The 23,487-nt window shown below is 32.3% G+C and overlaps 2 protein-coding genes across 2 annotated transcripts; both read right to left on the minus strand.

Annotated features, from left to right (window-relative positions):
• Nucleotides 1-290: 290 nt before the first annotated feature.
• Nucleotides 291-1,961, minus strand: LOC140862262 (uncharacterized). Its single transcript, XM_073265268.1, has 3 exons — nt 1,563-1,961; nt 869-1,442; nt 291-580 (listed from the first exon to the last, which is right to left on the minus strand). The coding sequence occupies exons 1-3, from the start codon at nt 1,959-1,961 to the stop codon at nt 291-293; spliced, it is 1,263 nt and encodes a 420-aa protein (XP_073121369.1).
• Nucleotides 1,962-14,748: 12,787 nt separating this feature from the next.
• On the minus strand, nt 14,749-17,958 carry LOC140862266 (uncharacterized). Its single transcript, XM_073265273.1, has 3 exons — nt 17,427-17,958; nt 15,136-15,669; nt 14,749-14,921 (listed from the first exon to the last, which is right to left on the minus strand). The coding sequence occupies exons 1-3, from the start codon at nt 17,956-17,958 to the stop codon at nt 14,749-14,751; spliced, it is 1,239 nt and encodes a 412-aa protein (XP_073121374.1).
• Between the last annotated feature and the right edge of the window lie 5,529 nt (nt 17,959-23,487).

Here is a 23,487-nt window from a genome sequence, read left to right on the forward strand (position 1 = left end):
TTCTCGCTCAACATGATTTTTATTCTACCTTCTTCCCTTTGTACTTCAGCACACACATCACTTAATGATGGAAATTGATTTCTACACAGGATTCTTCCTCTAACTTTATCCAAGTCACGATTAAGTCTTGCCAAAAAAACATACACTCGGTCACCTTCCATACGTTCATGATATTTTGTGCTATCATTTTTGCTCTTCGATTTATCATTATAGCATAGATCTAGTTCCCGCCACAACCTTTTCATTTCATTATAGTATTCGATGACAATTTTTACTCTTTGTCTAGACTGTCATAGTCTATTCTTCAACTCAAATATCTGGGATGAACTCTCCAAATCAGAGTAAATCTCCCGAACAGCCTCCCAAACCTCTTTTGCATGGGTAGGAATAAATACGCCTCCTAATTGAAGGTTCCACTGAGTTAACAAGCCACGCGATACCATGGAGTTTTCAAATTTCAAGCCCATCAGGTAACCTGGACGCCCTTTTTTGCCAGTGACAAATTTGATTGACTGAGCCCACTCCAAATAACTTTTTCCATTCAACTTATAGAAAATCGATTGAATGGAGCGTTTGAACCCTGATTCATAGGATATAGGTTTGGTGCTTTAGCACCTTTCGTACCACCACTCTGGCCTGAAGACATTTTAATATCATAAGGAATAAATATCATCAAATATTTTGACACTAATGAAAATATTTTCTTTATTTTTTCTACATTTATTAGTATATGCCAATTTGCAACAATCGTTACATCCTTCAAATGATTGACACTAAACTGAAGAAAAGAAAAATCCATGGAAACAAACTCGCAACAATCCTTTTTACTGTTAATACAATGTGCCAGATTTTTTCTTCCCAAAAATACCTGGTCCATATGTTGAATACACCGCATCAATAAGGAGGGGGAATTGCAATAACATGAATGATGCCACGGGGAAGCAAGCTAGTATGACGATTGGTATCAGAAACAAATTAGAATTTTCCTGCACTGTAATATATATAGTTATACTGAAGGCAACCACCATGAAGATAATAGAAGTGAAGAGGGTAAGAAGTCCGATACATAATCTCGTCGGTAAAAGATACAAAAAATCTTCTTCGGCATATCGGGAAGTGAGGATGGATAGGAACATGAGTAGGGATGTGGCAGATGAGAACAAAGAAACAGAATCTGACAAAGCAAAAGTAATGAACAATTTTCTCTTAACAAAAACTGGTATGCCATTGTTGCTAAATCCTCCTGGCACTGTGAAGGCAGCAGCGAACACAACTGTAGCAATCAATGCAGCAGCAATGCTACATGAGGTAGCAGTGTCTTTCATCCATTTCTCTCCTTGAGATTTCAACTCTTGGTGCTTCTCAGTAAACAACATCTTAGGAGTTTTTCCTTCATTGTTTTGCATTGTCCTGCGGGATGGGGTGACAAAATTTTCCATTTCCTATACCAAAGGTGATTAATTTTGTTAGCAGAAAAACAATTGGTGTAGTTGGATTATATGTTAAAAAATTCATAGGATATATATTATTATAGAATGTTACACGGGAGATATAATATGTACCTTAAACCATTGTAATTCACGTTGCATCTGTAAAGCTGCACCAGAAACAAGATTAAGCTTATGAGTAGGGGCTTGTTCTCCACACATGTGCATATAATTGTTACCGGAAGAGTCAACATAGTTGTAAAGAAAATGTTTTCCTTCCTTCATCTGAAGGAGATTAAAAACAGTTTCTGAGCGTTCTCTTGCCGCAACGTGAAATATAGTGGCTTCAGTTTTTGTGTCAATAGCATTAATAGCAGTTGGAAACATCTCTAAGATGACCTCCACAACCTCAAAAATGTCATTGTGTACAGCCAAAAATAAGGCTTTTTCGTAAATAGTTGAAGCTTCACTGGAAGGAAAGGATTCTAGAGCTTTGCACAAGCATCTGACGAGTTCTATTGCTTGTTGATGCATTACTTTCTTTTTCTTGATTCTCTTCACAAAAGGGACTGTAATACATTAAAAAAAAGATGAAAGCTTAGAACCGAGAGATCTATGTTGACAAATAAGGTATGCATACAAGTACAAGTTACAAAATTCAGTGAAACTGAACACCTTTTTGCATAAAGTTCATATTATATATGACGTATAATTTACGAAATGCTTTAGTGGGTTATGGGTATAGTTACTTTGAAGGGTAAACATGATATAATTAATATTTTGGGAGTTCAGTAAACATTAGAGAGAGAGAAAGAGAGAAAATAAAATAATCCAGAAAAAAAGTTATCGATCGGATGAAGAATGTAAAATACTTACTTTTGTAAATAATTCCAAACCAACTGAACTTCTTGGTTGCTTCATCATTGGAACGTAAATTCCCAATGTCATTCGTTGTTGACGTCAGAATAATACCTTGAGAACACAAGAGAAAAATTAATAAAATCATTTATCCCATTTAAGGGAGATAGATAATAGATTTCACAATAATATATCTCTTGCACGGGATATATTATTTGTATATCATGTATAAAGGGTGAAACAAACTTAAAACAAACACACTGCATACTTTACCAATTAACACACATCAAGGCGATAAAAGAGCGATAGGGATAGAAGAGAGGAGAGTGAGGACTCATGCTCATGTTGTAAAATTAAGTTCTCGGATAATTCCTTTGTAATCGACCTTGTAAGAAGATCGATAAAGTGGTCGTTCTCCAGATGAAGTATGAAAAATCATTGGTCGAACCACGTAACTCTTGTGTGATCTTTAAATTCTTATTTATTTTTTTCTATGTTTATATGCATTGTTTTTAATCAATTACTTCTTACTTTCTTGGTGATTTGATAGAAGAATTGCCTCGTATTATCTGATCTAGTGAATTGAATGTTTTATTTTTAATTAAATTACAACTCTCGCAGTTTGTGGGAAGGGGATGTACACACGATATGATAGGATATATGAAATTTGATATAGAGATAATTACAGGAAAAACTGTGAAGACCCAAAAAATCAGTGCAAATCAGTGAGCATTTGAAGGACGAAAGCAGTTTAAGATGAGAAGCTGAATTGGACCAGTCAGAAAGCAGTCCGAGTTGAGCAACTGAACAAGACTAGTCGAAGAATAGGAGCAGTCAGGCCAGTTCCAATTGGCCAGTCCAATTGGGGCGTCCAGCTGCATGCAGCAAAAAATCTTCAATTTTGTAACCGACATAATCACTCCAAATAAAGCCAAATCAAGGACATTAAATGGTGTGTAATAACCGTATGTGAGCCTATAAATAAGCACTCAGAATTTTGATTTAGAATTGCACAAGATTCTAAGCAAATACACACATAGATTCAACTAAGAGAATTCAGTAGAGCGTCCAGTCGAGTTTTACCTCAAGAATGACCGAAATTTCTGTTAGCAATTTACGGTAAGTGAGCTTATGATTTAAAAATTAAAGAAAATTTAATTCCTTGATATTATCGATCTTAATCATGAATAAAATTTTATTTTGCTTTCTAGACAAGTTAAAATATTTGACGAATATTGAGTGTATATTTCGAATATTGTATGAAATATATTTGTCATGATTAATTATATCTTGATAAGGTTGTTAATTGATATATTATTGTATTATCAAGATATGATATGATTTGATAGAGTTTTATTCCTACTTAAACATGTTTCTTTATTCATGTAGGACTCTATCTAAGAAAACCTTCAAGACTTGGATTCCAATCTTAAAAAGAAGGATTTCATGCACAAGAAAGACACGCTTCAGACGCATAATTCTCAAAGCATCGGCTGAAGAAAACTTGTTAAAGAATTGAAGATTTCTGAAGCAAGGTTTTGCAACCTTCGTTGTTGCATGTCCCCGTGTTGCTGTTAGTATTGAAGACAACAGAGACAACACTGTGGGAATAGTGTTGATCGAAGATATTTGTTGTTCTTCAATTTAGGCTACGAGAGTTGCATCTATTTATTTTGTACGCTGATTTTATAGCATGCAAGATTGATTTCTCAACTTGTTGAGAAATTTAGGATTTATTGATTTTTCATAAAGTCACTATTATTGGTTTGTAAGACTGATTTTACATTTTCTAGTGATATTTAGCCCTAAGGCACCCGCACGAGTTTTTATACTCGTGCAAAATTAATTACTTGTGTTTTATTTTACGCTATAATTTCCGTTGTACTGTGTTGTTGTTGGCGTTACAACACCAAGTACAAAACTGCCTATTTTCACATAACAAACCACGTATACCGTTTCTTTCACGTGGTATCAAAGCCACCACTTGACTTTACTAAGTGTGTTCCTGGTTTTTGTTAAAGGTTTGTTATGGATACTCCGTACACAAATGTTGCAATTCGTCCACCGATTTTGAATGGGACAAATTACGGCCCATGAAAATTGAAGATGATAATATATATACAATTTATTGATTCCAGGGCTTGGAAACGTGTTCTTGATGGTTGGTCACCGCCAATGAGAGACGATGATAATCCTGGACCAAAACCAAGAGCACAATGGACAGTTGATGAAATCATTGCTTCTAATTATAATGCGAAAGCCATTAATGCTATTTTTACTTCTGTGGACATGAATATGTTTAATCTAATTGGTACTTGTATTTTTGCTAGGGATGCTTGGGAGAAACAACAAACTCACTTTGAAGGCTCAACAAGTGTTAAGAAGACTAGGATGCGTCTCTTAACTTCAAATTTTGAGAAACTGAGAATGGAAGAAACCGAGACCATCATGGAATATAATGGTAGATTGAAAAGCCTTGCGAATGAAGCATCTGTTCTTGGTGATCCTATTTCCAACAAACGACTAGTAAGCAAAGTACTTTGTTCTCTCCCAAAAAGGTTTCACACCAAAGTTTGTGCTATCGATGAATCCAAGGATACATCTATAATGGGTTTGGATGAACTAATCAGCTCTCTTCGCACTTATGAGATGAAGATGGAAGTAGAAGATGATCACAAAGGTAAGTCTATTGCTTTTTTCAAGTGTCTAATGATACTTACAATGATTTTTCTGATCTCAAAGCTGACTTGATTTCCTTAATCTCAAAAAAAATTCAATGATTACCTTAAGGTGATGAAAGAGAAAAAGAAAGGTGAAAAAGGTGCTCAACCTTCAAAGTTTCCTAGTCTACCTACGTCTAAAAAACCTCAGAAACCAACAACTACTCAAGGATCTCGTACAAAGTACGAAAGTAAGAACTAGTCCTCAAGTAAGAATTTTGATAATTTTCAATGCAGGGAATGTCGTGGATATGGACACTATGCGTATGAGTGGGCCAATCGTCTTCGATAAGGTATGAATGTTTCCCTGAGTGATGAAAAGTCTGAGGAAGAACAAGAAAAGGATGAATAGGTAGATCTTATTTCTTTTACAGCCTTGCTGGAAAGTAAGAAAAATTTTAAGGTGAATCCTTATGGTGTTGGCTCCGGTGTTGCAACACCTGGGTGCAACACAGTTCAAAATTTTGTTTGTCTTGTTGCTTCTAATGCTGATGGTTTTAGTGTTCATGAGGAACAAATAGCCGATATGTCTACTATGGAAGGTATCCAGAAACTTTATGAGGAGTTGTATTGTGACTGGATCAAAAGAAACAAACTAAATACAACTCTCTATAAAGAAAATACCAAATTGAAAGCTGCTGTGGCTAGGCTGGAAGTTCTCATGATTAAGAAAGACATGGAATTGGGATTGGTGAATGGTGAGCTATAAAAGGCAAAAATAACTCTTGCCAGATTTAATTCAAGTTTGACCAAACTTGACTCTATCCTGCCTATGGGAAAGGATGATAAGTTTGGACTTGGGTTTACAGACAGTGTGTTTGAAATTGGTGAATCTTCCAAATCACCAGTGTTTATGAAGGAAGGTAGTAATACTTCTAACCAACCTTCAGTGGCTTCCCAAGGTAAGAAATCTATACCGGAGAAGAATGTTCTTGTCCCAAAGCCAAAACAATGGAAGCGTCCTTTTGTGTCATTATTGTCTCAAACCTGGTCACATCAGGCCGTTTTGTCGTAAGCTAAAAAATGACTATCTTTTGTGGGAATCTAAGAAGGTGTTGCCTCCCGTGTTGCACAACACCAAGCGCAACACTGGCAAAAAGGGACCTACTGTGAAGAAAGTTTGGGTACAAAATTCTGATGTTAATGTTTTGTTATTTATACTTCCTTGAAAGCTAACACTGCAGGAAATCGGTATTTTGATAGTGGAAGCTCTAGGCATGATAGATTTGAAAGATCACCTCACGGATTACGTTGAACTAAATGGTGGTAAGGTAACCTATGGAGGTGGTGGAAAATGAAGAATTGTTGGCAAGGGAACACTCATTGTGGAAGGATTTCCAAAGCTTCACAACGTTCTGCATGTTGAAGGACTTAATGCAAATTTAATTTTGATTAGTCAATTATGTGATGATGATTTCCATGTGAAGTTTGATAAGAATATTTGTGAAGTTTTTGACAATGCTAACCGATGTGTTATGACAGGTAAAAGATCAGCTGATAATTGCTACCAACTCGGTGAGGAATTGGCTTGTAGACATTCAAAGGTTGATGATTTTAGTCTATGGCACCAAAATCTTGGGCATGTGAATTTCAAGACTTTAAAGAATTTGAGTAGGTTTGATGCTGTCAGAGGACTACCAATTCTAAAATTTGGTGTTCCATACATTTGTGGTGCATGCCAAAAGGTAAGAAAACCCGTGTGTCGCACCCCATGTTACAACACTGTGAGACAACACGATATCTTGAACTTTTACATATGGATTTGAAGGGTCCTATGGAAGTTGAAAGTTATGGAGGTAAGAAATATTCTTTAGTATGTGTTGATGATTTTTCTCGGTTTACATGGGTAAGATTTCTTAGAGAAAATTCAGATAGTTTTGATGTTTTTAATAAATTGTTCAACAAGATTACTAATCTGCATTCTTTGACAGTTGCAAGGATCAGAGCTGATCATGGAAAGGAATTTGAGAACTCATATTTTTCTTCGTTGTGTGACAAGAAGGGCATATCACAAGAGTTTTCTGCTCCTAAAACTCCTCAACAGAATGGCATAGCCGAAAAGAATAAAATGACGTTGTAGGAGATGGCTAGGGTGATGATAAGCTCAAAAAATATCTCCAAGAGATTTTGGGAAGAAGAATTAAACACAACATGTCATATTTCCAATCGTGTTTAATTGAGAAATGGTTCTTCGATGACATCATATGAGATACTCATGGGAAAGAAGCCAAATCTCAATTATTTTCATGTTTTTGGCTGTGTGTGTTATGTTTTAAATGATAGAAATCACCTAGCTAATTTGATTCCAAAATTTATAAATGTTTGTTTCTTGGTTATTCTACTAATAGTCGTGCATATAGATTGTATACCCTAAGAACCAGAATAATTATGGAATCTATTAATGTTGTTTTGTATGATGGTGCAGATCTCAAAGGAAAAACTGGTGAAGATGATATTGAGGGCTTGCTAGAATTTTCTATCGAACAACACAGTGTTGTCCCTAATGTTACAACACCAAGCACAACACTGTTCCTCCAGAAACTGTTCATGATAAAAATTCTCAAAATAATGAGGAAACTGAGGTAACCACTGAAAAGGACATTCCAAGCAAGATTCAAAAAAATCAACTTGCATTTCATGCACAAGAAAGACACGCTTAAGACGCATAATTCTCAAAGCATCGATTGAAGAAATCTTGTTAAAGAATTGAAGATTTCTAAAGCAAGGTTTTGCAACCTTCATTGTTGCATGTCCCCGTGTTGCCGTTAGTATTGAAGGCATCAGAGACAACACTGTATGAATAGTGTTGATTGAAGATATTTGTTGTTCTTCAATTTAGGCTACGAGAGTTGCATCTATTTATTTTTTACTCTGATTTTATAGGATGAAGTTTGATTTCTCAACTTGTTGAGAAATTTAGGGTTTATTGAATTTTCATAAAGTCGCTAGTATTGGTTTGTAAGACTGATCTTACGTTTTCTAGTGATATTTAGCCCTAAGGCACCTGCACGAGTTTTTATACTCGTGCAAAATTAATTACTTGTGTTTTATTTTACGCTATAATTTCGGCTGCACTATGTTGTTCTTGGTGTTACAAACAAGTAAAACACTGCTAGTTTTCACATAATAAACCATGTACACCGTTTCTTTCAAAAAAATATATGATATTATGCCTTAAAAGATTCCAACATATATGTTTTGAAAAGTATGAATTTCGAAATTTGGTCGATGATGCACTGATGTTTGTGAACTAGTAGTAGGAATATATATTCTGAATACTTTGCTCTGTTCTGTTATGATTTCTCACCCTTTAAAGGATAAACATACAAGGGGCTGATATATGTTAGCCACAAAAATCATGAGTAAACTAATGCATAATTTTATTTTGTAATTTTGTGAATATATATGATTCTTTTTTTTATATGACAGTGTATATGTATAAGATTTCTGTTAAAAATTGATGTTAAAAGCTGGGATATTTCCCCTATTTACTGAGTGACACACATATCACTCACCCACCCAAAACCATATCAGATAGAAACGAAGAAAATATTGAAGAAGATGAACAAAACTAGTTTTGGGGCTGGTGAAGAACGATCGAGACTCTGATGTTGTTTAGTTATGTTTAGGAAAAATTTCATATATTACTCTTGTGAAATCCCGGGTTTGCTGATAACCCCCTATGAAATTTTTTTAAACTAATAACCCCCTGGTATTCTAGATATGTAGCAAGCAAACCTTTACAGGTAAAAAATGACGAAAATACCTCTACTTAAAAAAATTATTAAATTAATTTTTTTAATATAATTTTATTTTTAATTGAATAAAATAATCAAATTTTAGTTAAATAACTATGAAACTTATATATAATTATTTTATATTAATATTTTCATTTTTTAAGCAGGGATATTTTCGTCATATTTTCGTTATTTTTAGCTGAAAAGGGTGTGCATGATAAATATCTAGAATCACAGGGGGTTATTTGCTTAAAAAACTTTCATAAGGGGTTATCAGCAAACGTGAGATTATACAGGGGTAATATATGCAATTTCCCCTTATGTTTATTTCAGCCGCTGCATTTAGAACTTGTAATTTTTGTTTTGAACTGTAAAGGAAATTCAATTTCCGGTTTATGGAAAGAAAAACCTTGTAATCTCAGTTTTTGAATGAAAAGACTAGTTATTCTTGAAATGTATATTTCGAGGTTAGTTATTTAATGTGAAAACGTTAAATAACGCCGATGTAAACTAGGCCCAGCTTTGGGGTGTGACAAGAATGACTTTGCATTGTGGAGAATCAGGATTTGGGTGAACTTGGCGCAACAAATATTAATTAAGTGAGGAAGTAAGGAAAAAGAAGGAACTTTCAAGTACGATTAAGGACAACAACAATGAAAAAATTAAATAGTAAGCACAGTGAGCGATCATTCTCGGCCTAGGGGAGACAAACCTCTTAGAGAAGTGTAGAGAGAAAAATCTGCTTCTGCATGCAGTACATGTGGCTCATTGACAAAATTCATATACATGAAGCAAAGACTATATTCGTTCAAAATTTGAGAATAGAACAATCTTGAGGATCGTTTAACAAATTCATTAATGTCTTGGATGATCTCGAAGACATTGAAGTGAAAGTAGAAGGGGAGGATAAAGCACCTAAACTATTAAATTTTCTCCCAAGGTGAGAAATTTAAGTATGTTATGTTATATGGAAGGGGACAATCAATCTCTTTGCTTTCAAATTTAATTTTTAGTAAAATGACAACTTATTCAAAATTAATTTATCTTTTTATCACATGAATTCTTGAAATTTTATATAATATTAATTAAGAAATGAAAAAAAATTGTATAAATGCACAAAAAATGTTAAAAGATGTATGGAAAGGAAAATTATATAAAAATGCATTTAATTTTTTGTAAAAAAAATAATTCTTATATTTAAAAATGATTGAAATTTCATTAATTCCATTTGAAACTCATAAAAACTCATATATAAATAAAATTTAAAGCTTAAAAAAATCTCCAAAAATATTTATAAAAATTGAGAGCAATTGTATAATATGATAAATTTTTTAAAGCTACAAATATCAATTTGTAACTTTAAACAATTAACAAAAAAGTAAAGCAGAACAAAATATCTCAAAATTGCTTCTAACTTTTGGTTAAAAACCATAAGAAGTTGAAGCAGATGCTGGTATTCACAAACACTCCAAAGCACTTCCAGTCTACTAGAAGTCAAGAAGTGTTTCCGGTAATTAAGTTCTCTCAAGAACTTCCCAAGTCATTATGCAATTTGACCTAAAGAGTTTGTTTGAGTGCAATAATTGTCTCTAGTGGGTAGAATGATCGAACAATGGTGCTTGGGCTGCTGTGCGGTTTAAAATAATATTTGAGTTGGATCATTACCACTAGGTATAGCTTTTCATTCCGACAATTGGTATCAGAGCCAGATTATAAGGTGCAATAATTGTCTCTACTGGGTAGAGCGATCGAACCATGACACTTGAACTGCTATGCGATTTAAAAGATTTGAGTTGCACAATTACCACCAACAACTATAGTTTTTTATAAAATGGAAAGCGATTGGTCTTATAGAGTTACACATAAAGACTCAATATAGTGGAGAATCTCAAAGTACGGGCTCACAATCAGAGAGAGACATGAGAAAATAACTCAAAGAAACCATGCAAACAGGTAAGATTTAAAAGCCAAGTGAAATTCATGCTTTCAGTGTCATATGGAGGACCGTTTCAAAAGGAACTGTCTCGATAAAGGGAAGAAGACACTACACAGACAAAAGGATAGTGGTTAGGTTGTATTGGGCCTAAGATGCCTTTGAATCAGCTGAGGCTTTGATGGTGGCAGAGAACAACTTAACCAATGAGTGGATATTCTAGACTTCGGTTGTACATTTCAAGTGCCAGACAAAAGTCATTGTTCCCAGAATTAACAAAATCAGAGGAATGAATGTTTCTCTTGTCCCTTGGGTAACAACAAGTCTTCTAAAGTAAAAAAGGACTGGTTCAACAAGGATAAGAATGCATAATGGTGTAGACAAAATTCACAAACACGTTAGACATGTGCTTGAGCTCCGAAGGAACCTGATATATATGACTAGGGACACTTGAATCGAATGGTTAATATACATTTAAATACGAGAACAGATATTTGAAAGTGACAAAAGGATTATTAGTGGTAATGAGATGTGTTGGGTTGAACTCCTTATATGTTTTCCAAGGAAAAAACAATGATAGGAGGATATGCTATGGCACATGAAATTCAAGATAAATCAAGCCTATGGCACATGATACTTGGTCATGTAAGTGAGAAAGGGCTAGTTGAATTGTCTAAACAAAGCCTGTTATGCAGTGACAAATTAAAATATCAGGGCTGGAATATAATTATGTGAGTATTGTGTTTCTGGGGAAGACGAAGAGAGTTGAATTTGGACAAGGTAGACACTACCAATGTTTTTATAACCTGACCGGTGATCGAACCGGTCTACCTTCAAAAAACGGTCCAACCGGTCCGACCGTTTTAATCGGATGGTCGGATCGAAAAATCGTTTATATAATATAATATAATTAATAATATTTTTAAATTTTAAAAACCTACAAGATGTATATAAATAGACAAAAATATATATATCATAGTTTAAAAAATAAATAACTATATAAATATATTCAAAATATTAATTATAGTTATATATATTTTAAAAAATAAATAGATAAATAAATAAAAACTCTAATAACACTAAAATAATATTTTTAACGAAGTACAAATTCCAAATAATCATGTATATATATAATAAAATATTAATTAATGATTTTAATTTTTTTAAAAAAACTAATTTTTAAAAAAATAAAAAAATTCTGAAAACCGGTTCGACCGGTTTTTTGTCCAGTTCTTGGCCGGTTCGACCGGTTTTTGACCGGTTCTGAGCGGTTGAACCGTTAAAATGATTTTTGGGGGTGTTCCGGACCGGACCAGTGACCGGTGACCGGTCGAACCGGCCGGTCCGATCCTTTTGAAAACAGTGGACACTACAAATAAGCCTCTTGAATGTGTACGTTCGGAACTATGGGGCCGCTTCTAATTAAGATGAAAACTCATGGTGGTTGTCGTTACTCATGTTCATAGTAGATGATTACTCCATAAAAGTTTGGTATAACTATGAAACCCCAGATTTTTAAGGCTAGAAGATATTAAAATATTGAAGGTGATTGTACCAAGATAAATTAATATAAAAAATATTTGATTTTGGAAGTTTGCATATTTTTCAAGATAAAATATATACAAGATAAAAAGATTTGATATATCAAGTTATCTGAGATATTGAAAGAATCAAATCTTGGAGATAGAGTCCTATTCAAATTTTGAAACTTAGGTATCTTAGTTGATCTTTACTACTATTGGTGCTTATAAATAGACTCTCAAACCTTCAGAATAATCACACTACAATTTCTCTCAAATTTCATGTGAGACAATATGGAAGAGTAGGCAAAATGTTGCAGAGATTTTCTTGAAGTTTGAAAAAGACTACCTATGTCCTAGAACCACTGTTGATGCTACAGAGTTCAGAATCCGATCTCTACTGTTCATATTGTAGCATAAGATGTTATAAATATGCAGTCCAAATTACAGCCCAATCCAATTAATAGAACATTTTATACGATTTTTTCAAGAATTCTAGACAGATTCTACTCGGGAAAGAAGTAGCTTCAGTTTGTGGACAAGACACAAATCCAAACATCGTTGAAACCAGATCTTCACAGTTCACAATTTAGATAAAATCCTTAAAAATGTTCATACCAAATTTAAATTCGATCCGACGGTTTGATATGTCTCTAACCTACCAAGAACATGACTGAAGTTTTGATAAGTGGGCTTTTGTATGTATATTTCTTGACTTGGTTTTAAAAATATTCATTTTATGAGTCATGGTATTTGGTTCTCAAATTTTTGTTCGAGCATGTGTCCTTTGTTCATGTCATGTTGGTTCATGTTGTGTCATGCATGTTGTCGATCACAGTTATGATTCGAATGGATATGGTAATGATATGACCCTTATACGGTGGGATTGTAACCGTTGTACGGCCTCACTCCTTAGATGATTGACATATAGGACATGGCCTCGCTCCTTAGAGGATTAACATATAGAAGACAGTAAACCATGGAAAGGAGATGAATTTCAGTGCTTATGTTCATGTGTCGAAAGTTTATGTATCATGATGATGTTTCGGCCTGAAGGGCCCAAGTATTGAGTTATGTTTATGTTTATGTTCATGATGTTTTGTGTTCCTATGGTTATGCATATATTTGTTAATGTTTCAAACGACCCACTTGCTGAGCGACACTCAGATCTCTCACCCCTTACTTTTCCTCCCAGATAGTACTAAAGAACAATTAGAGGAGAAAGAACAAGAAATGCTTTAGAGATGATGATGGAGATAGTTTTTTTTAGATTTTTTTAGTTATTATTCTTATTTTTAAGTTGTAAGACGTTTCCGTGAGTTTATTCCATATTTGGGAATTTTGAGTTGTACAGAAGATTTATTTTGGAGTTTATTTATGAAATATACTGGTTTTAGTTAAATTCTTTACTAAGAGGCTGGTTGTTTTCGAATTTTATTTGAAAGAAACGCCGATGTCACCCGATCTTGGGAGCGGGGCGTGACAATAACAATTGAAGACCACAGATAAGATTGTTAATAAGTTTAAGGATTGGCTCGAAGTTAATGAGAATAAATAAGCTTTAAAAGTGAAACACTTGAGAACCGATAGTGACTTAGGTAGTGTTTGGAAGAGCTTTTAGGAAGTACTTCTCAATTTTTCCTTAAAATTTTTTTGAAATTTTGTGAAAATTTTGTTAAAAAAAGCTGAAAAGTTCTTCGTAGAAGCTCTTTCAAACACTACCTTAGAATATTTGTCTCAAAAATTGAAGGTCTGCTTGCATTCAAATGGTAATTACAAGGTACTTGACAATACCTGGATCTCTCCAACTAAATGGGTTGACGGAGCTAGAGAATGAATTAACCATACCCTACTAAAAAGGGTTAGATGCTTAATATTGAATGTTGGTTTTGCCAAAGACGTTATGAGGACAAAATAATATTAGTTCTGTATATCATTAAATTTTATAATTGAACCCAACAATAAAATCTATATATTGACTTTAATTTGAACCTAGTCTCGTCTTCATGTATTATTATAGGGGTAATCGCATACATTATCCCTGTGAAATATCGAAATTGCTAAAAACCCCTTAGGAAAATATAATGATCTATTAGTTCCCTGTGTTTTTTAATCTTGAGGACATACCTCTTTGTGTTTTCAAAATTTGAGCACACAACCCCTTGTCCGTACGTATTTTCAGGGATATTTGTGCATAAAATTTGAAAACACGAGGGGTTTATAGGCATAAGGAGTTTCTAGCAATCTCATGATTTCACAGGGTAGTATATGCAACTATCCCATTATTATACTATCTGTATTCACTACTTTCCCAATTTATGGAAGATCGAAGCATGAATATTATTCCTCACAAAGCAATAAAAAGCTTCGGGTTAGGGTGGATATATTTTTAGGTATATAAAATTTACATAAGAATATTATAGTTCAACTCCTCTAATGATTCATATATATATATATATATATATTTTAGAAAACTTATATTTGAGTTTTTAGAGAGTTGCACGAATATTAGGAGTTTGATCACACACCATACCCCAAAATTCTTTCAAAAAATTAAAACATAAAAGAAGACCTACCGGAGTAGATCAATTTCCGCCACCAACAGAACTTTGCTCCACTTCCGAATACAGAACCCGACCTAGCTAACTCAAACAATGCATCAATACCAAACTGATTCTTCAATGTTGCCAATTCCGGGTACTTGCGCACCAAATACAAGGCCACATCTGCCATGAATTAATATCAAATTACATTAATTCATATGATTTAGGGAGTGTTTGGGAGATCTTATAGGAAATGTTTTTCAGCTTTTCCTTTAACATATTTTTGAAATTTTGTGAAATTTTGTTAAGGGAAAGCTGACAACTGCTTCTTGGAAGTTCACTCAAATACTACCTTCATCTACAATCAACAAGCTAAATATCTTTGAATAGTACTTACCAATGAATTGAGAAATTATAGTCCCCGATAAGAGTGAAGCTCCCAATTGTCCAATAAATGGGCTTTTGTCAATATTTCTCTCGTGGATGGATATTTGTCCAACAGATGGCCTATCCTCAGCATGTTTCTCGTGGATGTCTATCAATCTTTCAAGCATACTTTTGTGGCAAAAGATCGCTGCTATATGAACAGGTAAATAATCCTGTTTATTTTGAATATACAGCAATTCAGGATTTCTAGCTAGTAACAAGTCCGCGATTTCCTTATTTCCAATCATAGCAGCCCGGTGTAAAACGGTGTTCCCATAAGAGTTTTGTATCGCCAGCGTGTCAACTGGCATTGATCCTATCAACCCTCTTACAAAGTCATTCGACGTTTTTCCTACAGCCACAGCTAACAATAGAGCTGTCTCATCAATTTCACTGATAATCGTCGTTCTCGCCCCTTCATCTGTGTCCAATAGTCTCCCTGCTTCAACCCAATCAGCTCTTGTTATGGCTCTACGCAAGGCCAAGTACTTGGTGTAATTCTTACCTGCAAATTTTGATAAGCTAGTGTGTACTTTAACTGAACAAAACATTAAATTGTGAAATATAAGTCTCTATGATGCATATATATTGCTAGTTAATAGGAAAAAACGAGACTAATCATACATCATAATAGATAATAAATAGACGGAACATTTGTTTGATCATTAATTCTACTTGGGCAATATATGTGAATGGAAAATTAAAATTTTGGTCCTTAATTACGTTTGCCTCTTTTGAATTTTGATCCTTTAGTCAAATATCAGTAGTATTATGTTGTATATTATTTATTTTTTTCCCAATACTAGGCAATTTCCATGAGAGTGTTAACATGGCACTGATGTCGAAAGACTAACAATGACTAAAATTGCAAGGGGAAAAAAATGAAAGATGTGGACATTACACTCAATTTTGCAATATAAATTAACAAAATCACAAAAATGCAAATATACGGGACAGATAATGCAACATTCTTTATATGTCGATTTGTATTCTAAATCGGCAAGTAAAGCTAAGTCCAATTTAAAATGGAGAACATATCTTGTGAGATGGCCTCACGGATCTATCGATCAATATGTGCAATGCAATAAAATGTAATACCTTAGACACAACAAATAATATTTTTTCACGATCAATCGGGTTGGGTCTGGCCATTTTACAAAGTTGCACTTTTATTTTATGATTTCCATTCGATAGATTTTATTTTAGTGGAAAAAAGATTAATTATATTTCACTTCATGAAATCATAGATCGTATCCACTATTATCGAGAATTTCATTCTCTACTATAACTCTAAGTTGAACATTAGAATCTATTATTATCAATCTTCTAATGAGCGTTGGACGGCAGGCTGGCGGTCACCCACCGCCTAGCGCCTACACAGTATTTTCTTTTTAAGATAAATATCTGATTATTCTAGTCCGATCCATCTTAATATTTCTTCAATCATTCTTTGTCTTTATCGAATTTATCGGCTTTAGAAATGTTTTTTTAGTCTAAATATCTAATTATTTTTGTTTATCTTAATATTTCTCCAATAATTTCTCTTTATCGAATTCAAACTTGAAATATATGACATGCTTATCTTCTTGATCCGCTACAAATTGATGGACAAATATGTCAAATAATCTTTGTAAATTAATGCAATAACTTCCAAAAGCTTCAACTGTCTAAATATCAGGGCGGTGTACAACCGTCTAACACCTAGGCACCGCCTTTAGAACACTGAAAATATTCTTTTAAATTAATGTTGTTCGATCGTTCTCATCAATATCTAGGTACGTAATATGATTTGAGATGTGTTAACTCATATTTCAAAATTCAAATTAATTGTTACGATCGATTTTTGGTAAGAAATTATATGAATTCATGTTTGCCTATATATATATTCCTCAAAAGTGTTTCATGTATTAATTCATATTTCACATTTTTTTACATGATGAATTCTGGTATATATAACCTCGAAGGCTTAAACAATTATGACTTTTGAAGATGTTGTTGATGCCAGGTGACCAGGTCCATGGTTCGGAGCGTGACACTATATAAGGAAAAATTCGAGCCTACCTATGTGTAATAAATACCCCATGGGTGGTATGAAGTATTGTGGTTGGTTTAAACTATGTGGTCCCACATGATTATGTAGGGCCCACATAATTTGGACAACATGCTAACACCTATCAATGGGGCAGGAACCTCCCGTATTTAAGAATGTGCAAGGCCCAACATACTATCAATTAAATATTCGAAATACAAGAAATAACTTACGGGCACCAATATTGTTTTGCTGGGGAACGTGATTAGGTGTCTGAGATGCAAGTTCCAGTTCCACTGGAGCATTTCGAATTCCTCCGGCTGCTGCTGCTTCTCCCTGATCTTCTACTCGTTTACTCGTAGACGAATCAGGTATCTGGTTTTGAATTTGAATTTGAACATTGTTATTATCTTGTAGTACCTGATTAAAAATGTTTTGCAGCTCCAGCCAAACTTCCCTGGAACTGTTCAGTCCCGCCACAGCCGCGACCGCATCATTTCCGAGCGAGCCTAAAATCCATCCTTTGATAAGCCTGTCGGTCCTCCTCCAAATTTCCTGCTCCTCCGGTGATTGTTCAGGCACCGAAGGTTGCCGGCCGTCGTCTATGAAACGCAACAAGCCTTGGCTGTCTAAAAGACAAAGCATCTGTTCTCTCCATATCGCATAGTCGTAATTGCTTCGATCTCTATCTTTAAGCCAAGGCCTCACCGATACAAAGTTCGCGACATTAACAGTACTTGACATGAGGGACGGAGAGTTCGCCATTGGAAATGGAAGTGATGCAAAATGCTGGTATATATACATGCTTCAATGGTAATAATATTGCGCGCAGTTTATAAAAAAATATATTTTCATTTTCGTGCATGATTGGATAAATTTTGTTGCATTCTATCGGTTGAAAGTTTCAGATATGATGATGCGATCACACAGCTCATTATTTTCTTGCTAGTTGGTGGTGGTGTTATTATTATTAATACCACTATTATAATTTCACATTCATGTTCCAAATTTTTATTAATAATTTTCTTGCTAGTTGCATAAATTTTGGTATACTATACTATTAAAAACTGCTCGTCATGTTGTATACTAACTGTATGCACCTGCCAGCGTGGCGCGCCCACAACCACACAATTTTTTTTATTTTTTTTTACAAAAAACGGCTGACCAATCATGGACCGCCACATAGGCGGTGCCCATGTTACCCTGCACCCCTAGGGTGCAGGGTATCAAAATTATATATATATATATATATATATATATATATATATATATATATATACTTACTTTTCAGCTGTCCAACAATGTTTTCCTACCTCGTTCCCGACCACTAAAACCCGGTTTTAGTTGTTTTTTTTATTTTTCGCATAACTAAAACACGGTACCGGGTTTTTGTTGTCGGGGACGAGTTGGGCATCATTGCTTGGGCAGCTGAAAATTTATATATATATATATATATTTCAAGTGATGATTAGATACATATATAAAAGGTTTGATAAAGTAGCAAATTGGTATATGAGCTATTGTAAAGTACTTAATTGTTACATGATTCAGTTAAAAAATCAATTTTATCTTTTAATAAAATTTCTTTTAAGTCCAATTATTTTTTAGTAATTAAATTCAACTAAATGCACATTTTATTGTTCAATGTTATTTTATTAATTAAAATTGTCATAAAATAATGTCTATTTAGACATTTTAATAAATAAGTATTATAAGATTTTAAAATATATTTATATTTTACTCATTATAAATTATTTACTCAAATATAATAAATTTTCAAAATAAATATGTAACAAAATGATATTTTTTTCTATCCATATTAAAATGTTAAAAAAAAATTTAAAAAAAAAATTGATATGAACATTATATATTATAATAAATCATATACACAACTAAAATATATTTTAATATGCAGATAAAAATGTAATAACAATTTAAATTCAAGTCGTGTAAAAAAAATCCACAAGCTTACGAGAAATTCTTAAATCACGTGTATAAATTTAGTTTATAAGAATCACGTAAATCAAGACAACGAGTCAAATATTTTTCTAAGAGATTTTTTTTCCAGATCATCTACAACTCATTACATTATTTTAGCACAACACTAACTTCAAAATAGTGTAACTTCTATACCAAATGCAAAACTCATCTCCAACCATCAACACTAAACTCTTCATTAAAAAGAATATTTTCAGAATATTCTTTATTATTTTATTTATAAATAATAATTTATTTCACAAAATATTTATTAACCTAATTGAATATCAATAAATTAATTATATATTTCATTTATTTCTATAATGATATTTATTTATACAATTAATTAATTTGAATTAATAATTAAATTTTAAAAAAAATATTAATTTAAGAAATTTATATAATAAATTTAAAAATTAGATGGTATGTATAATTTTTTATAGCTTTCCTTTTTTTTATAACATATTAAATAATTAAAATTTGATTATTTTTAGAAAACAAATATGCAATTATAAAACAATATTTTATTTATTAAATAAATAAATAAAATAAATTTAAATAAAAGGTTAAATTTATGAAATAAAATATTGAAATTATTATAATATAATCATTATTAAACTTAAAATACATGACATTAAACAAATTAAATTAAAAAAATCATAACAATTATAATTATTATTTAATAAATTAAAAAAAATTAAAAAAACTTCAAGATAGTTGCTACAGTGTTGAACGAAATATTGTGTAAAATTGTAGCTTTGCACCAAACTAGCGCTAAAAATATAGCTAGCCTGAACAAAAAAAATCCAACACCAAATTGGTAGTTGGATTGGAGATGCCCTCATGATCTACAATGTCTTTAGTATTGAACATTTTCCTAAAGTTTTAACATATTGATATCATATTTGAAAAACTAAAATAGTACTTATGTTTACATCAACAATCTGAAAATAGTATCATTGGACTCCGGTAATACATATTTATTATCATATTTTCATCAATACATGCTAACTGATAATCCATATACAATTGATGATAAATGATTATCAACTCAGTTTATACAATATGGTTGATTTTAATAATAGGAGTATGACTTAAAAACAATTTAGGTTAAGGGTAAAGGTGAATTTTTAATTTGATCATGAACCAATTAAGCTAGTAACTACAATGGTTCATGTTCCATTTTTTTCAATTTATCAATATTTTGTGTACCAAAATGAATTTTACTTGAAAAAATAAATAAATTTTACATAACATTTTAACATTGTCTTCACTCTACACATGCACTTGCATGAAGCATTATTTATGTGTACATCAAATAAAGGATCAAATGTAGATACTTGTGTGTGTGTGTGTGTATATATATATATAAATGAAATTTTAAAAGGTTTTATAATTTCTTATAAAGAACTCTATATGCGCAAATTTCTTTATTTCTTAAAATAAAAAATGGATAAAAATTGAAATAAATGCAAATTTGTGGGTTAGAATCTCTAGATGATCCCTTGATTCCTCTTTCAATGAAATTTTTTGTATAATTTAAATTTCTTGAGTATTTGATCTTCGTGAAAGATGATTTGATGTTTTGATAACGTTAATTTGATTGGTTAACATCTTGGTATTGAATTAATCTTAAAAGTTTGGGAACAATGCGATGAACACTTTGAATCGCTTCTTGAACTTTGTTGATCTTCTTGAATTTGATGAATTTGAGGAAGAACACTATCTTCTTAAATTTTATGAAGAACACAATATTTTTGAATTTCACGAAGAACATGATCTTCTTTAATCTGAGGAAGAACATGATCTTCTTGAATTTGGGATGAATTTTTTTTTTTTAAAAAACATGAACTTTTGAATTCGATTCATTTGATGAAGAACACGATCTTCTTGAATTTGATAAACAATGAGTTTTGTGGTTTTCGAGTCAATAAATATATTTATTTCTAGTTTATTGATTTTTTGTGATTAAAAAATCTTCATATTAAATTAAATTTAAATTTTTAACTAGATATAAAAAAAAATGTAAGATGAAATTTTTGAAACGAGAGCTGTACGGATAAAAATATAATTTATAATTTAAAGGGAAATTTGCTTTTTTGTTCCTGTAAGTTTGTTAGTTTGCGATTTTGGTCTTTTAGATTTTCATGTTTCAGTTTTAGTCAATTATCTTTAATTTTTTTGGAAATTTTATTTTTTTTTCCAATATGGTGCTGATGTGGCACTATTGTAGTGCTGATGTGGAGCTGACGTGTATATTGTCAAGTAAGCATTTTCGAAGAAAAAAAGACTGAAATTGCCAAAAATCAGAACATGCATAACTAAAACTGAAATATGAAAACATAGAGGACCGAAATCGCAAAGTGATAAACATATATGACCAAAATTGCAGTTTTTCATAATTTAAATTATGGAATGCAGTATAATTTATCTTTCGTCATCAATGCATTATATAAAATCTATGGAATAAATTGTGTCATTCTATCAGTTGAATTTTCATACAGTCCCTTGGTAGCTATATATTATTATCGTTATTAGTCATCCATATTCCAATAATTATAGGTTCCTAATAGTTGTCATATTTAATATATTATTAAAATGTGGTAATTAAATTAATGATCACCAATTGATAATAAAATAAGTTGACCTTTGGGGTCGGTCAAGTAATGGGAATGGGTTGGATACTATTTAAAAATTATTTTATATATTTTGAGAAAAAAAAATTATACATAAAATTATTTTTTTAGTCAAACTCTTTTGTTTTGCGTAATTACGTTGAACTCAAATAATACAAAGTTGAGATAATAATTTGGACACGAAAAGCTTCCCACCATTCGTCTTTCTCAAGGTTTTTTTTTTCCCACGAAAGCTAGCTTGTTAAGAACGACGAGGTTTTTAGAGGGAGTTCATGAGCTTGAATGAACAACTTTTGAAATTTTCAGCTGATTGACTTGGGTTAACAAAACACAATCAAGTTATGTCAACTCGCCAAAAATGCAAATGAGCAAGGTTGTTTATGTGTGGAAAAAAAACTTGTGATCTCCATTGAACCCAAAATGATACTTAAATGGAAATTGGCAGAGTACGTATGTAAAACAATAAAATTACAAGACAGTAGATTGTTTATGGAAGTTCGTCGAAATGCGATGTAATTCTTCTAAGTCTCTCTTATTCTATTTTCAAAAAGATTTTCACAAGAAGATTTTGGTGATTACAAGAAATTTGCAACTACCCACCTCGGCTTGAATTTACGAAACTTTTTCTAACCGAAACTCCTAGCCTGTCAAACTTAATCTCAATTTGTGCATCAGGAATCCTTCTCACAATTACAAGTATTTTAGAATCAATTTTAACTAATACACATGAAAGATCCTCAATTGATCATATATATATATCAAATACAAGGTGTGCTTGAGAATTCATCTTGGATGTACTTCGATCGGTGAGGTGTGCTGAAAATCGGCACAATGTACTTAAGAAATCTTGAAGTGAAAAATTTCCAGATCTCCTAAGTTCAAATGTAGATCTTATTGATGGGAGAGTATCAAACTTCCAAATTTGATAGACTCTTTGGATCGTTAACTGACTGATGACAAAAATGGTATCCTGTAGCACATTTCCCTTACAAGTTTCTCGAAATAATACAATCGGTAAGGGCGCGAGAGACTAACTATCTAACGACTTTTGTATTGTACGGTATGGGACGGTACGCATATTGGCACAAGGCTGATATGGACTGTACCAAATTATATGTTTGTTGTACAATAATCGTGATCATGAGACTCAAAGGCTCTAATATAATGGTTGCCAAATTTACACATATTTCGTCACCCAAAATGAAGCAATTGATTTTATTATGTATACTTTATTACATATGTATGTTTGTTGAGTCTTTAAACTTACTATACTTGAATGATGCAGATGAAAATAAAGAAGTTAATGATTTAATAGATCGATGATCATGGAGCTGAGTAGTCGAGGAGGCGATAAGGAGTTTGTGATACCCATGATCAATTTTTCGATATATTAAATAAACTATATTTTTATGATATTTATTTTTACATAATAGCAAAACAAAATTAAGATTGTATTATTTTAGATTTAATTGGTACTTTTGCTTAAATATATAGTTTACGATTTGTTTTTTTTCTATATGTTTTTGATGAAAAGTATAATTATTTTCTTAAATGATATATTATTGTTTGAATATTTAATTAGACATTATATAACAATTAATCAATAAAACATAACTTCTTTCTAGAATTCTAAAAAACCCTATTCATAACTCATGTCCTATCATTATTTCATCCGTCCATA

This window comes from Henckelia pumila, chromosome 1 (assembly GCF_033568475.1).
Source record: "Henckelia pumila isolate YLH828 chromosome 1, ASM3356847v2, whole genome shotgun sequence".
Lineage (NCBI taxonomy): Eukaryota > Viridiplantae > Streptophyta > Magnoliopsida > Lamiales > Gesneriaceae > Henckelia > Henckelia pumila.

Bases quoted from the DNA above. Each gene is read 5' to 3' on its own strand.
- LOC140862266 (XM_073265273.1), bottom strand. From the start codon at position 17,958: ATGGCGAACTCTCCGTCCCTCATGTCAAGTACTGTTAATGTCGCGAAC. The intron at 15,670-17,426 runs GTAAGTTATTTC...CAAAATTTGCAG, and splicing joins GCAAAACAATATTGGTGCCC to GTAAGAATTACACCAAGTAC. The intron at 14,922-15,135 runs GTAAGTACTATT...AATTCATGGCAG, and splicing joins TATAATTTCTCAATTCATTG to ATGTGGCCTTGTATTTGGTG.
- LOC140862262 (XM_073265268.1), bottom strand. From the start codon at position 1,961: ATGCATCAACAAGCAATAGAACTCGTCAGATGCTTGTGCAAAGCTCTA. The intron at 1,443-1,562 runs GTACATATTATA...CCTTTGGTATAG, and splicing joins GTGAATTACAATGGTTTAAG to GAAATGGAAAATTTTGTCAC. The intron at 581-868 runs GTATTTTTGGGA...CCTATGAATCAG, and splicing joins GTATTCAACATATGGACCAG to GGTTCAAACGCTCCATTCAA.